A 17,413-nucleotide genomic window follows, 5' to 3' on the forward strand; every position below is an offset into this window, starting at 1 on the left:
AAAGAGATTATTTTATAAAAAAGGAGCAGAAAATTGAAAAAAAAATTAAAAGCATTGATCGGTTCCTACAATCTTAATACAGTACAACTGAAACAAACATGGAAATCTGTAAGCTAAAAGCAGCACAGCTCTAGCTTCAAAAAGACACCTGTACGAATTACACGAGTTTGTTAGGTGTTCAGCGAATATCCTAGTCTGCACCATATCATCTCTCACCTGGATTTCCACAACATCCACTTATTTGGCCTCAATTTCCTCAAGATTACAATGAAAGTTAAAAAGAATATCTGTAAAGCATTAGGTACAACCGCTGTCACAAAGTAGGTATTCAATACATGGTGACAATTTATCAGCCATTTAACACACATTTGTTAAGTTCCTCTTAAGCCAAGCAGTCTTCTTTTCCTGCTGATCTCCTGTCTCTCTACTCCAATTCATCTTCCACACTGACATGTTTCTGACTGTGCCTCTTTCCTGTATGCATGATAAAGCCCAAACTCTTTACTCATTCATTCTGTTGTTCAAATACCAATTAAACACCAATCATGTGTCAAACAGTCTTAATTCGCTGGAATGCCTGTTCCTACACTTGCCAATTCACTCTGTATTTCATAAAGTTATATTTCTAAGCCACAGATTTTATTGTTAACATTTCTCTAAATACAAGATAAAATTCAAAATTTTCATTTGTATCACTTGTTCTGAATTCCTACAATCTGCCAGTCTTTGTAGACATAAAGTCAAATATGATGGGTGCTTGGCTCTCAAGAAACTTTCCATCTAATGGTAGAGACAAGCCATGCAAACAGAGAGGAGAGCCAGCACTAAATCAAAAAGGAAAAATGTGAGGATTCCCAAAAGCAGTACTGCTGAACAAGTTATAACTTGGACTCAAGGCTTTGCTTCTAAGATCAGTTCCAACCATTTCATCTATAATCCTAGTACACCTGTAAAATTCTCACTGTTCTCCCCAAATGTTATGCATTTGCATACCTTGGAGCCTCTGAGTACTGGTACTTTGAAACTAGGTAGAGGCAGATCACTTATTAGCTGGGTAAGTTTGGCAAGTTAGTTAACTCACTTTGGCCTCAGTTATTTCTTTTATTAAGCTGTGATAACAATACTACTACTTCATAAGGAGGCTGTTCTGAGAATTAACTAAGATAAAAAATGTATAACACATATTACAGCTTATGGTATATATGCCCAATAAACATAAACTACTATAATTGTTTTCTTGAGTCAAAATTGAAATCTTTCATTAAGACAGCCTATCCAATCATAAGATTCCTATCAACATCTTTCAAAAAAAAAAAAAATCCTCAAATTTTCCTTGCATGAGGAACTGAGTCACTGAGCGTTAAGCCTCAAAAGATACCCTGAATGATGGCTTAGAACAGTGGTTTTCATTTTTTTATTTTTTACAACCTCCAATAAGAGAAATTTCACACTGCTAACCAGCATGTGCCCACATGCATACACACACACACTGATATATGTGTACATATACACACGTGTATATATGTGTGTGTACAACAGAAGTCAAAAAAAGTAACACTTAGCTCTTCTACATGAAAAGTATTCATACTTCCTATCCTATTATTTTTTTTAAATGTTGGCCCCAACCCACTAAATTGATTTTATGACCCACATTGGGGGAAAAAAAAAAACTGATTTAGATTACTTTCCTCATCACTTTTAAAGAGGGTGATCTATTTTTAATTCGTTATTCCTATTATTGCACACTACTTACAAAGTATTGCTGAGTAGGTAACACTGAACTTAGCTTTTAAGTATTCATATAACTACGGTGCTACATCATATTCAGCTTAAAAGACTTTCTGATCATCTTCTTAACAAAAATCCACGTACATCTGGTAATTTCTGGGTTAATCAAGAAAGCATTACTAAACATGGGCTATTAACTAAAGTCTACCTAAGAGGACTAAGGCTTTTCCTCTTTGTAATGGCAAAGTGCCCCATGATTCAAGACTGAGTCACTCTGACCACAAATGGAATATTAACATGCTCTTAAAGATATCAACAGTTGGCCTCTCGGTTCAGTAAGAAAGCACTGGCATTATTAACTTCTCTACCCACAAATAAGACGCCTGCTGGGAAATTCCATCTCCTCAAAAGAAACATTTGGCAATGGTGTCCAAGGGAAAAAGTGAAGTCTGGAATTAAAAGCTCATATACAACGGTATCCAGAATTTGTTCATCAAATTGCTATATTAAAGATGGTGACAATAAAAAGTAAGTAATAAGAAAACACCTGTAGCTCACAAAACTTACAATCAAATCGAGAAAGAGGCTGTAGAGAAAAATACAAGAAGATAAAGGGGTAGAACACTTACATCTGCACTTTCACTACTGGGCCGAGATGCATCTCCACTGCCATAGTCAATTCTGCCTAGTCCATCACCAGGATCTGCTTCTATATCACTGACTGCTAGCCCATCGCCTAATGGCTTGGAGGATGTAACTGCAGCTCCATCCTAAAACAGATCAAGCACACACACACACACACACACACACACACACACACACATTAAAAACAAACAAACAACAAAAAACCCTTTCATTATGGACTGTATAAAGAAACAGAGTTGCACTGCAACCTCAATGGAGACTGTTTAAATTCACCCAGTTTGATGTAATCAAGAATGCTAAAAGCTCTAAAAGTCAAAAGCGTAAATGACTACTAATTCTGGGGTTCTCAAATGGCATGACCTTAACGACAGGGAAAGTGGTATTTCAGTAAAGAGAATAAAATCTCAAACTTCAAATAAAGCAAAAAGATAAAACAGTTTAACATATAATTTATATTCCCTGCCCTTTAGTAAAGATTATGACACTATAACTTGTGGTTAACTGCCTTCCAACACTTTAGAATTTCAATAAATGGCCAATTCTGGGACACAATGCTATACCGTAAATTATTATAAGCTTTTAAATCAGGAACAACAGTCTTACTATTCAAACAGAGTAAGATTGTTGTCTTTGCTCAGTAATAACCACAACATAAACTGTCGATATTACTGAGGCGGAAGACTCAAAACTTCATATAGCTAATGGGATTAAAAGTAACAACAACAACAAAAATGTGTAATGAGAAGTACACTGAACCAGGAAGTCGGGAGGCCTTACAGATGTGTGACCTTGTTTGAGTAACTTAACCAATTTAGGCCCTAGTTTTCTCAACCATTGCATGATTTGTTTTTAACTTTAAAATGAGCAGATTAGGATAGATGATTTCAAAGAATCCTTTTAGTTCTGTGAACCTACAGACCTAACTCATGAAGAATAACAAGTAAGCAGCTTTTACTCATTTCTCCATATCCCCAATCTAAATATTATAGAACATAAATCTGGTTGATGTATAAACGCTAAGCTATTTTTCTAGTGAGACTACCATCTTCAAAACATATCTATATAGCAAGTCTATTGAAATCTATTTTAAAATTAGAATAAAAATAGTTATTAATATGAATGTGCTTTGAGTTCATCAGACTGGGTTTAAATACCAGTTCCATCACGTTTGAGCTACATGACCTCAGACAAGTCATTTAATTTCTCTGAGTTTCTCTAAGTGTTTATGTAAAATGGGGGGAAACAACAGTAACATCTAATCTCAAAGGGTGTTGTGCAGATTAAATAAGAAAAATCGTACGTCCCTACTTAAAAAGATAACTGCCGTTCTGTTTTACAATGGCAGAATACATCTCAAAAATGTAAATATATGTATCTAAATATATTTTTGTAATCTGTGATATCAAAGCAAAAACACTCAATTCTTTCTAAAATTACTGTGGAACAAAGAAGCATGGTATCATGAGCAAGCAAACAATGAGAAGCCCACATTTCTTTTAGTTAATCATTATTTCTGTAACATCCAACACAGGACCTCCTGTTGGCCTATGCTAGAAAAAATAACTTTAAAAAAAGGCAACTGCAACACTCTCTGACACATTCCCAGAAGAAAATTCTCCTGCAAAAGGTTGGGTAGCACTTTTAATAGCGATGCTACCTGAGCAGAGCCTGTGGCTTTGGATAACTGCTCTTGCAGTTGAGGAATGTGTTTCTTGGCCTCTTGGATCTCTTTTAGCAATCTTTGGGCAGGTGTTCGGCTGTAATCTTCCTGCAATAACTGAAAAGTTATAAAAATATTTCAAGAATTAATTACTTATGTCAAGAAAATCTTTAAAAGTCTATTCTTAATCAATAAAATAGCTGATGGCGTTGATTACAATAGTGCTTAATTATGATTATAATAAATACCAACTCAACTATGCCCACTCACATTTTTACTAGCCTATAAAACAGCCCCATTTCTAACTTAGTACCTGTAGCCGTTCCTGTTCTTTCTGTAACATTTTTCTCAGAATTTCTACTTTCTGGTTATGAACCACATTGTTTTCCTCCTAGAAAAAGACAAAAAAACAAACAAAAAGACAAGAACCAATACAAGGAAAGTGAAACTAAGTATCGAAAATGAGTCGTACAATGTTACATCTCAGCTCCAATTTTCAATACCTATCAGGATTTTCTTATTTCTGGTGGTTATGAAGACAAACTTTTAAACATGACACTTAAAGATAAAAGGTTACAGGGAAATGTCAACTCTTCTATTTCACTTTTGCTAAACTACGTTCAAAAAACATTAAATATTGATATTAGTTGAAAAAATGAAGATGCCTTAAGTATAAGACTAATATCTTGGGCTTCTCTGGTGGCACAGTGGTTGAGAATCTGCCTGCTAATGCAGGGGACACGGGTTCGAGCCCTGGTCCACGAAGATCCCATATGCCATGGAGCAACTAAGCCCGTGTGCCACAACTGCTGAGCCTGTGCTCTACAGCCCGTGAGCCATGACTACTGAGCCCACGTGCCACAACTACTGAAGCCTGCACGCCTAGAGCCCGTGCTCCGAATGAGAAGCCACCGCAATGAGAAGCCTGCGCACCGCAACGAAGAGTAGCCCCTGCTCACTGCAACTAGAGAAAGCCCAAGCACAGCAACAAAGACCCAACGGAGACAAAAATAAATAAATAAATAAATAAATAAATAAATATTTTTAAAAACAGAAAGAAAAAAAGAATAATATCTTACACTTTCCCTCCTTTGGATTTTTACTATCAACCCCCGTGCATGGTTCAAATTCCCAGTATTTCCTACCTGAAGTATTAAGACAGATCCCTAATTCATCTCCTGTCATTTCTCCTTGTTTTACAACCCTATAATATTTTATCAAATAAGTCTTCCTAAAATCCTGTTATAATCACATCACTCTCTTCCTCAAAAAATTTGTAATATATGCTTACTGCCCATTCAGTTACTTGTAAATTAGCCTCGTAGTTGTGACTTTTCAAAATAAATAGTCTTACTTTTTTCTACTTTTTCCTCATCTCCTACTTCATAAATCTTTAACAGGCAACCAGCCAAACAAGAGTCCTGGCTATTTCCCCAAAATACTTGATGCTTTCTTGGCTCTTTACGGCTGTTAATCCTGCTTCCTCTACCTGGGTTGCCTTCCTCCCCACTGCCACCATTAGAATGTTAACTGTTTTTCAAGGCTCAATTTAAATAATAGCTTTCCATAAAGTCATTCCTTATCACAACTGGATGTGCTTTCTCCCTCCTTTGAAATCTCATAGAACTTAATATTTTCCTTCTCATAATGTCTACAGCTGCCTCTGTAGTAAAATTACTTGTATACTCTTGATTCAATCTCAAACAACAAAGGTTTATTAAGTACTTAGTACTATATGCCAAGCAATATTTCAGGCTCTGGGGACACAACAATAAATAAAATAAACAAAAAGACCCTGTCCTCTTAGAGTATACATTCTAAGATAACAAAGGACCTTGAACATAGGATATCTTAATTATATTTTTGTGAGTGGCACCCTGTTTTGTATACGGCAGGTGTTAAATATTTGTTGAATTATATCTGCTATCTCAATACCCTGTAATCATTCCAAATTATTAGGTAATTATTTTTATCAGCAAGTTATTTTCTAGAATCTTAAACTTAAATTTGTTTATCAACTCAACACTTTGAAACTCAACATGAAGCAAAAGCATTATTATACAACTGAGCATTTACAAAGACGTTTTCCCACTCTTACCCCCATGAGCACAGGGCTAGTAATTCTCTCCATATTCCCAGATGCTCCAGGTGAATGAGGGGATGTCATGATGGGAGACATATGTCCAACGACTGATGGCTCTACTTCAGAATCAGCAAGTGGAAACTGGGGCGACCCAGGTGGGCGTCCCTGAACAGTGAGAGCTACATAGGAACCCGCTTGGGGTGGGCAGATGGAAGAAAGGGGAGGGAAGGGAAAATAACATTGTCAAAAAATTTTTACTACTCAATCTTTGATAGTTCTAAAAGATCCAGTTATATGAGAAAGTTTCATCATCTGCTAATCATTTCTCCACAGAAAAAGAATCCTATTTGTCATTTCTCTTTTATGGCTCCCCTAAAATTCTAAAAGAACAATGCAATTTTCAGATAGCAAATCACTTACTCATAAGGTCAGATATTACTTAAAAGCAAGTAAGATTTATAACTCCAGTAATTTTTTTTTAATTTAGAGAAGAATAAGTTATTATCAACTATCTACTAACGGCTATGTTCAATCAATTTCTCAAATGCAAATTTTAAAAATCACCATATTAAGATGATACTAATTAGACAAGGTTTAACTAATTTTCTGTAGTGATACAATTTTAAATTAACTTTAAAAAATGTGTGTGACAAGAAATATCCGACAAAAAGCAGAAAAAAAAAAACCACAACAAATAAGTTGTGAGTTTTAATTTTAAAAATTTGGAGAAGACAAATTCACTAGGCATTTTACAGGGAAAAAACTATGGAAAGCAAAATTACCCATAACCAGAAAGACTCTGAAACAGACATTGATGAGTTATCTAGAATCAAGAAGAAATAATGCTTTCCAAATAAAAAACTTTTCTAGATAACTGACCTTTAATGACAAAATCTTTCTCTTAGACTTTTCAGTAGAACTTTAAATTGTATTTCATACTTTTTCTCCCAATTTAATCCTCCCATGAAACTCACTCGTAATTATTTCACAGTGTTTGGGGTTCTAAAAAATTTTTTATACTTAATGATCACAAATGCTGTGATACTGGGGAGATTTTAAGCACATACACTTTTTAAAGTTTTTCAGTCATATTTCTCTCTGTCACAAAGTCATCTAATATATCTTATTGACTTATCCATGTGCTTGGTTCTCATAGCCTCCTCGTTCTTCCCTTCTCTTCTTTAGATGTTTTTAAACTGGTTTGATTTGAAATCACTTTTATTATGTCTAGAATATGCATTGAAGAGTAGGACATGAGGGAGCTCTACTACAAGTATAGCCCACAGGGTTTAGGCATTTCAAATTTATATCTGTTTTCGATACTCAGAGTGTTTTATGCTTATTTTGAGTTTTTAGCTAGGCTCTTGTTATTGGATAAGTAATCTATTGCTACAGTCTTAGGATTTAATTTTTTAAGTAAAATTGATATTGGAACAAGTAAAATATATAACCTAAAAAGCTAAAGAAATAATCTTTTCATACTCTGCAACAGTTAGTTACCAAGCATATATTTATTATCATAAACCATCATATTTATGTAGCACATAAAAATTCATAAATCACAATCTCATTAAATAAGTAATCAAATTTATTCTAGTATGAGGATCTAATTCTGATCATCCCATTGCTTTTTAAAATGTACTAAAGTTAAGAACTAAGATCAAAGTGATCATTTTAGAGCACTGGTACTCTGATGAAGAGATAAAGGGATTCACAGGTTGCTTTATCTGAGCAATAATAAGGCCAAGAAGGATTTGTTTATTAAATTTATTCTAAAGATGTCCACTTAATGAAAAGAAGTAATATTAAATAAAAAAGTAGTGTTTCTGCTTGGCCATAAACAACTATCTCTTAACTGTAGTCTATTACACTGTGAAATAGTCTGATGCAGAAGACTACAAATTCTTAACCCTGGAGATTTCCAAGAGAAGACCACTCCCCTGGATTATTTAATCATTTACTTATCTGAGGGAACATGATTATGCTACATGATTTTGAAAGTTCCATTTCAGTTCATCCAGGCCACTGTGTCTGATTTCTCAACCTCTTCTCTTTCAGGTCAACTCATGCATTTCTTTCAAATATACTTTCATTATCACCAAGAATAACAAGGATATTATAATCAACCACATAAATGAAGTGGACTAAAGGTAGTTATTAGTAAATTAAGAATTTTCACCTCAGACTTTCCTTTAATACAGGGGTCAGTAAACTCCAGCCAAGGGACTAAATTCAACCCACAGATTGTTTTGGCAAATATTTAGTTTTACTGAAACACAGCCATACCCATTCATTTATGCATCGTCTATGGCTGCTTTCACATTACAATGAGAGTCGAGTAGTAGATTATCTGACCCACAAAGCTTAAAAAATTTACTATCCGGCCTATTGCAGAAAATGTTTGCTTATCTTTGCTCTAAGGGTTTCAGAAAACAAAACTGAGGATAACATTCACCTACATTTGATTAGCTTCACCACTTCCAGATGGTTTGAATGAGTCACCAGAGTTCCATTCACCTGTAAGAAAATGAAAATAGTGTCTGTCAGATAATTCTAGTTGAGACAATTAAACTGACTTCAGGAATTATCATATGTAATACAACCAATTATAACATAGTAAACAGGACTATATTAAAATGCATATATATTTGGTTCAATAGTCACTTTTACCACTATTCTATAAGGTATACTCAGCAACAAAATGAACTTGAGCACAAAAAAAGGCCTTGATTTAAAGAGATGCAAGAGCCGGGGTGGGGGGGCGGATATGGGGATATATGTATACATATAGCTGATTCACTTTGCTATACAGCAGAAACTAACACACCATTGTAAAGCAATTATATTCCAATAAAGATGCTTAAAAAAATAAAAAGGATGTTATAACTATTATAACTTATTCACCATGAAAAATGACAAAACATACTATGCAACAGATCTGCAAATCCTTCACAGTGAAGAACCCTTGCAAATTAAAAACTCCCTTTGCTTTTAATTACAAATTCACTGATTTTCCAAAGGCATAATAAATTTTTTAAAAGATGAATAAGCAATATTTCTCCAATAATATTCAATTTCCTATTAGTTTTCCAATCATCACCTAACCTTTACAAAGAAAATTAATTTTCAGACACGCTAAATGTAGGACGTGTTATCCAAAGTTTCCACTAAACCAAACAAATTAAGGTAAAAATATCAAACATGAATCTAACATTATTTTTTCTCTGATGCAAGTAACACTAATTTTTACAAGTTCAAATATATCGGGGTATAAAATAGAAGTAAAAGTACACTTGTCATGCCCACCAGAGATGATCACTGTTAAGCATGATGTTTAATCTGAGACATATTCTAGCATACACACACCAGATACACAGACACACATACATATACTTCGTAACTGCCTTTTCCTGCAAATAAAAAAGCACTGTTTTATTACGTCATGGACGTCTTTCAATATAGGTACAAACAGACCTAATCTATTCTTTTTAAAAGCTGGAGGTGAAATGCAATTTATTTCTTTAGCCCTCAGTATACGCATATTTAGATTGTTTACAAGTTTTCGATACAATAAAGCTTAAATGAATTTTCCTGTACACGTATCACTTCACATTTAAACACCTATTACCTTAGATAAGCTCCTAAAAGCAAAATTGTGGTCAAAGGTTATATACTTTTTTAAAATATGTAACTTTTGATACACAGTCACAAATTTCCATCCAAACAGATTTCACCTAATTTATATTCACAACAAGTTTATGAGAGTAGCCATTTAACCACACCCAAACTATGCCAAATGTGTATCATTAATCTTTAACATTTCTGACAACCAAATATATTTTCACCTATCATTTAATTTCTACTTCTTTCTTATCAGTGAGGTTGGACATATCCTCATTGATATATTATTTCAATTACTTTGGAGGATTGCCTTATAAAATTCTTTGCCCTTTTTTCTGTCAGACTATTTATACTTTTGTTAGTAATTTGAAAGTGCTCTTTACAATTAAGGCTATCATATTCTGTAATATATTTCAAATATTTATTTCCAGATAGTTCTTTGTAAATATGTTCATGGTGTCTTTTCCTGTATAGTAATTTGATTTTAAGTAATCACATTAGTTAGTTGTCTTAAGAGTAATTAGTGACTAATCCATTCTTTCCCTACTGATCAGAACTTAAGGGCTGTTTCTGGACTCTCTATTGTGTTCCACAGATAGGTCCATAGGTATAATAGAGTCACTTGCTTCAAATTAATCTGCACCATCTCACCTCACACTTATTCATACACATAATACCTTTGCAAAGTTCACGTAGAACAAATAATCATTTGGAAGCTTGACAAGGAATGGCACACCTCCCCAAATTTATTAATAAATTTTGAAGAGAATTTCTTGCTAAGAGATTAACTTGGAGAAATATGATCTTTACAACAGCGAGTTATGACTCCATTTATTCAAGCCTTTTATTATACTTTTCAGTAAAGGGTAATGTTAATTTTAGAATGAATGAAATAAGTTTTTATAATCAATAAATCCATCATATATAATCTGTAGCTTTTAATAAAAATCCAAGTTAAAAAAATCAAAATATGGCTAATATATGCTGTTTTTTCATTCTATCATAAATTCCATAATAGTCTTTTCCTTACCTTGATGATTCGATCACCTGTCTGTACGCCAGCCCGCATGGCTGCTCCATCTGTAAGAGAAATTAATTCTTAAAATGCAATTCATTTACCTTCACTGATAATCTTCTTGAAAAGAGGCAGTGTAACAGAATGGTTAAATACATGGATTGTAAAGTCAGGCAGACTTAGGTCCAAATCCTGCCTCTGCCACTCACTAGTTGGTTGGATGACCATGGACAGATTTTATGTTTTTTTTTTACTCTAAGCCTCGATATCACCTGTAATATAGAGATAAAAAATACCTACCTCAAATTACAGCAACCAAGATAAAGGAAGTATTCAATACATGGTAATAGTAGTTCAAGATATTATTGTCATTTGGGAGAAAAGGATGGATATTTTTGAGTCTACAGCCCCTTCTTTAATCTGTCTCTACCCAAATATCTCTGGTGCCATTAAGAAATAAAATTCCACAAACTTCTATAAGTGATGATGAGTAAAGTATCATGACTAAGGAGTCATATGATTTCTAAAACAATATAGAACTGTTTTCTTTCCATAAAGTACAAAAGAAAATCAACTGGGGTAAATTCATGCCTATAACCGTAACACTAGAGACAACTCTAGCACAATAAGGCCATATGACCTGTAATGTATGTGATTATTTTATTCTAAGCAATAGACATTTTTAAACTATTCTATTCTTACTCTGCTCCCAAGTGACAAGACTGTTTTTAAAAATGCCTTGCCTTCTTTGACAGACTGTACGAACACTGGATTGTCTCCACTGACCGTCAGCCCAAATCCATTGTCATCCTTCTGGATGATCACACAACGCTGAACAAGACCTGCACAAGAACCAAAGGGTAAAGAGAGAAGGAAAGAGAAAACAGAGAAAAAGACAATAATTACATATTAGTAATGAACTGTAGTCTGTCTGGAGAAACACAAGGTAGCACATGAAACCCATATAAAAAATAAGAGCACTAACCCCATAAGCAAAACAAACACAAGAATATCACAAAGAATCGTATATACTGGTTTCTCACAGGGGAGGTACAGCAGAATTGCTCCAAGATTAAAAACAGCTAAGGCAAACTGGAAAATATGAAGTATTAGAGAGGAGACAGACAGAATGCCCATTCACATCTATGCAATTAATTTGTAATATAAAATCCTCCCCCACCTCCCTGTGTTTTTGGTGCTCTAACTGGTGTTTAAACCCAAGATAATCAAATATTTTGGGACATTAGGCTAGAAGCATCCCATGGTAAACTCTAGAGAAGTCCAACCTTACTCTCAATAAAATATACTCAGAAAAACAGACTATAAAAAAGAAGGAAGTGCTTACAGAGCACCTGCAGCTCTTCTCCTGAAAGGGAGAAAGAAAAGGAAAAGTCCAAAGGAAAGAAAAGGAAAAGTCCAAGGGAAGAAAAACTTTGGCTCATAGAAAAAATAAAAAGAAAAGAGAAAAAAAAGTAGGAAAGATAAAGAAAGAACCTGTGAGTTCAACCAACTCTTTGATTTCTTTCATATACTTACCTGATTCCTACAGAGAATTTGTTTTCCTTCTAGTTAAATAGCAAACAAAAATTGTCAAGGCAAGGTGAGAAAAAGAAGACCACAACCAAAGGAATAGGGACGTCCCAAAACAGAACCCTGATTAGTGCCCAGGGCTGTTTTATCGTAGATCAAGATCAGAAGATCCTGAACTCTTTGTTAGCCAAAGATTTAATATATACTTCCAGCTTTTCAGAATCTAAGTGTTTTACCAAAAATCAGTATGCAAAACATGTAAACTAACACAAGTATAATGATTAGAAAACAAAAACTACTTCAAAATTAAGATTTTTATACAAAGAGCCATGATCTTTTAAATAAGTCTGATGTACAAAACAAAGGAAACGCTAAAGATTGCACGTTAATGAATATATATGCATATTTCTTGTTGTTAATGAAATGACACAAGTAGGAGCCTACTACAGATGAAAAACTAGAATAACTGGATCCCAGAATAGAAAACACAAACTTGAACCTTAATTTATAACCCTACACAAAAATTAATTTACAGCAAATTATGGACCTGAACATAAAAGCCAAAACTTTTCATAAGAAAACATAGGAGAAAAGCTTCAAGACCTTAGGATAGGCAGAGATCTTTTAGGATGCAAAATGCATCCATAAAAGAAAAAACTGGTAAATGGGACTCAAAATTTTAAATAGCTGCTTTCCTAAAGACACTGATAAGAAAATGAAAAGGCAAGCACAGACTGGGAGAAAATATTCACATTACAAATTATCTGATAAAGCACTTGTATCCAGACATATATTTAAAAAAACAACTCTACAACCCAATAATGGAAGACACATTTTAAAGGGACAAAAGATTTGAACAAAGAAAGATACACCAATGGCCAATAAGCACATGCAAAGGTGCTCAACATTTGCAGTCTTCAGGAAAATGCAAATTAAAACCATAATGAGATACCACTACACACTAACTGGAATGGCTAACAATTAAAAGACTGATAAATACCAAGTGCTAACAAGGATGTGGAACAACTAGAACTCTCATACGTTGCTGGTGGGAATGTAAAATGGTGGAAATTTCTTATAAAGGCAAGTATATATTTACATATGACCCAGCAACTTCACTCCTAAGATAAATGAAAACTCATGTCCACATAAAGACTGGTAAACAAATGTTCACAGCAGTTTTGCTCATAAGAGACAAAAACTAGAAACAACTCAATTGTCCATCAACAGACAAATGGATAAACAAACTGTGGTACAGCCATTACAATAAAATACTACTTAGCAAGAAAAAAAGGGAACTACTCACACAGGCAACAAACATGGATGAATCACAAAAACATCATGTTAAGCAAAAGAAGGCAGATACAAAAGAGAGTACATACTACATGATTCCAGTGTAGAACAGGCAAAAAGTAAACTAGTAAGGAAAAGCAGATTAGTGGTTGCCTAGGGGCAGGATGGGGTGGAGAGGTAAGAATGACTGCAAAGAGACATGAAGGAACTTTTTGGGTTGATGGAAATGTTCTATACATTAATTAAGGTAATGGTTACATGAGTATTCATCTGTCAAGACTCAGTGAACTGTACACTTAAAATGAGTGTATCTTATTTTATGTAAATTAGATCTCAAAAAAGTTAATTTTCAACATTTAAAAAATGAGTGAGACCTCAATTCTAGAGACTACTAAGTACTAAACAGTATTTGAATTCACAGTGTCACCACTCCTACAAAATAGGAAACTGCAATGGGGTCAGAGGAAAGATAACCCATCAGAATTTAACCATTTTTCTTTTGTTTAATGTTGCTTCCTTCAACTAATTAGGAAAAACTCTAAATAGAATGGGTATAAATACATAAAATCAAGGAAAAAGACATTCTTTATAAATTTCTAGTACATAATACAATAAATATAAGTATCAGAGAATAATGTTTTACAGGAATCTTTTAAAATGAACACCCACTTTTAGAAACATAAACATTTGATGCCTTTCTTTACAGTCATTTGAAATTTCAAAATAAATTACATACTTTGAATTTTTAAAAGTCAAGACAACTGCAGCACTGAATATATATATTTTTCGTGCTATAATCATCCCTCCCAGTTATCTCATCTCACTTCCAAAGGGCTGAAAATGAGTGAACTGAAGGATTCTAATATTGATGTTTCCTGTGCTAAGCCACTGGGCTTCTTAAGCAGACTTTCTTCCAGGTCCCTGTAGTGAATCGGGTACTTGTACACAATGAGGGAGAGGAGTAGTGGGGGTTAAGAGTTTGCTATGTTTATGTATTTCACTTGAATATAATGTACCTAAAGTATTTAGCTTAATGCCTGACAAATACTAAGGGTTCATAAATGTTAGGTATTATTTTATTATGACTAGGGGTGGGTTGTGCTTGGATTTTCCTGCTCAGAACTATATTACTCATTTACCCATGCCATCAATTAAAAATACATTTGTGGGGGCTTCCCTGGTGGCGCAGGGGTTGAGAATCCGCCTGCCGATGCAGGAGACATGGGTTCGTGCCCTGGACCAGGAAGATCCCACGTGCCGCGGAGCAGCTGGGCCCGTGAGCCATGCCCGCTGGGCCTGAGCTTCCGGAGCCTGTGCTCCTTAACGGAAGAGGCCACAGCAGTGAGAGGCCCGTGTACCACAAAAAAAAAAAAAAAAAAAAAAAATACATTTGTGTTAACGAACTCCTATCATTAATGTAAATGCTCCTCAGAAGGATCAATTCTCATTTATGACGTCTTTGTGTGAATTTTGTTTTGGTTTAATAGACCAGCAAATTACTTTGAGATGGGGAAGGAAGTAAGGAAATTTTACAGAGCTTCTTGTGATAGGTAACTTTAGAAGATGAGAGACAGCATGACGCCCTCAAGAAACAAATCATCTCCTCTTATAAAACTTTCCCTAAATATCAAGACGGTGTTAGGTGTCCCCTTCTAGACTCCCACTGCACCCTCTATTTACTCTCAGAGTATCTTTGTCACTCACAACTGATTTGTATTTGTTTCTATCCTCTCATTAGATTAAATACTCCCCTGAAAGATTCAGGGGCTCTATCTTGTGTACAAACTTATCTCAGGACCTGGTATATGTTCTGGCATAAAAGGAAATTTTTTTTAATTGCTAATGAATTAACGAAAATCACAAAAGCATAGGAGTCTAGAGATGAACGGAAGCTCAGAAAGGGAGGCGATCAGAGAGAAAAAAAGTACAACTACACACAGTTAACTTTAGCAAATATGCTTAGGGTCCTAACAGACTGCTAAGCACTGAAAGAATTTATTAGGGTTGCCTCAGAATACTGCAAACCTGTATTCTCCAATTCAAAACTGTTCAGCATGATAACTTTCCCCTTTAATTCTACATTAAAAGGAGAGGATAAGGAACAAAGAAGAAAGAGGAAAAAGGGAAAGAGCTATGTAAGCATCATATTCATCTTTTTCCTCTCCTCAACACCACTATACTGTCCATTTATCAATATTATTATTCTAAGTCCATCTACTAATCTGAGACTCTGATATACTTGAATATCTAAGAATTACTAGACTACCAATACAAAAAGAAAACATACATACATAGCCAATTCAGAATCTGTAGAATTCAAATTACTGAAATGTTCTACTTATTGTAGACCAGAAGCTATTTTAACCCACCACACAGGATAAACTCCACCCTTAACACTGACATCACCAATACTGACTATCATATTTTTGAAATGTCCTTTTTGACAAAAAAAAAAAAATCCACTTTGCTTTAGCAAATTTGTATTGAGCATCTGTCTGCTCGTTATGTAACACTGTAACCTGCAGGTGTTATGAGGAATACAAAACAACTAGGAGTCTTTGCTCTCAAAGAACTTAAAATCTTGAAAGGGAAGGATAATAGAGAAACAAAGAGAGAAACAATGGCAACATCTAACTAAAATGATATGATAACAGGCCCTATATGTTATTAAAGAAGGGAGAGAGAAAAGGTGGACTCCTAATTCCAAAATAATCATTTTTGAATTTCACTAATTAAAAAAAAAACAACTTTCCATCATTTTAACTTTTTCTGGTTCTTACAAACACATATAGCCCATGGTTTGTTTGTTGGCTTATTTTGCTAATTCCCTTATTCTCTGGTATAAAGAGTATTAATTATAATCACCATACAAGTGTGTTTATCTCTGAATTTTTTTTTTTGGCGGTACATGGGCCTCTCACTGCTGTGGCCTCTCCCGTTGTGGAGCACAGGCTCCGGACACGCAGGCTCAGCAGCCATGGTTCAGGGGACCAGCCGCTCTGCGGCATGTGGGATCCTCCCGGACTGGGGCACGAACCCGTGTCCCCTGCATTGACAGGCGGGCTCTCAACCACTGTGCCACCAGGGAAGCCCCATATGAACATTTTTTTCCACAACTATCTAGTTTTTTGTTTTTTAAAAAAATAAATTTATTTATTTATTTTTGGCTGCATTGGGTCTTCGTTGCTGCGCGCGGGCTTTCTCTAGTCGCGGCGAGCGGGGGCTACTCTTCGTTGCGGTGCGCAGGCTTCTCATTGCGATGGCTTCTCTTGCTGTGGAGCACGGGCTCTAGGCAGCTGGGCTTCAGTAGTTGTGGCACGCGGGCTTCAGTAGTTGTGGCTTGTGGGCTCTAGAGCGCAGGCTCAGTAGTTGTGGCGCACGGGCGTAGTTGCCCCGCGGCATGTGGGATCTTCCCGGACCAGGGCTTGAACCCGTGTCCCCTGAATTGGCAGGCGGATTCTTAACCACTGCGCCACCAGGGAAGCCCCACAACTATCTAGTTTTTAAGTGCATATGGAATATTGGTAACCAAGTGCATCTCTATTATCATACTTACAAAAAAAGCACTTCTTTTGTAGCAGACTGTAAACTTCTAGAAAGCAGGTACAGTCTCCTATTTTCTTGATATCTATCCCTTAACATAGTACCTGGCATATAATAGGTGCGCAATGAATATTTACTAAGTAAATCTGAACTTATTTTATACATAAATCATACTCAGTCACTTTTCAGGAAAAAGTAAAATCATATCCATGAAAACTATGCCAAGTAGAGAAATACTTCTACACAGACACTAACCTTCTGCCCTGGCTAAATTCTAACCAAAGTAATTTGATAC

General features: G+C 35.1%; 1 protein-coding gene across 4 annotated transcripts in view; it reads right to left on the reverse strand.

The window, feature by feature from the left end:
* ARHGEF12 (Rho guanine nucleotide exchange factor 12) overlaps positions 1–17,413 on the reverse strand; it is a 144,400-nt gene that overhangs the window by 47,522 nt on the left and 79,465 nt on the right. For 3 of the 4 annotated variants that reach the window (XM_060017777.2, XM_060017776.2, XM_060017779.1), the window contains 7 exons: positions 11,496–11,594; positions 10,768–10,817; positions 8,576–8,633; positions 6,132–6,310; positions 4,347–4,424; positions 4,031–4,150; positions 2,358–2,498 (listed from right to left, as the gene is read on the reverse strand). In XM_060017777.2, the coding sequence (XP_059873760.1) occupies positions 2,358–2,498; positions 4,031–4,150; positions 4,347–4,424; positions 6,132–6,310; positions 8,576–8,633; positions 10,768–10,817; positions 11,496–11,594 (725 nt within the window). The remainder of the gene's footprint in view (positions 1–2,357; positions 2,499–4,030; positions 4,151–4,346; positions 4,425–6,131; positions 6,311–8,575; positions 8,634–10,767; positions 10,818–11,495; positions 11,595–17,413) is intronic. The other variant, XM_060017778.2, reaches the window with a different exon arrangement.

The sequence above is a fragment of the Delphinus delphis genome, chromosome 8 (assembly GCF_949987515.2).
Source record: "Delphinus delphis chromosome 8, mDelDel1.2, whole genome shotgun sequence".
Taxonomy (NCBI): Eukaryota; Metazoa; Chordata; class Mammalia; order Artiodactyla; family Delphinidae; genus Delphinus; species Delphinus delphis.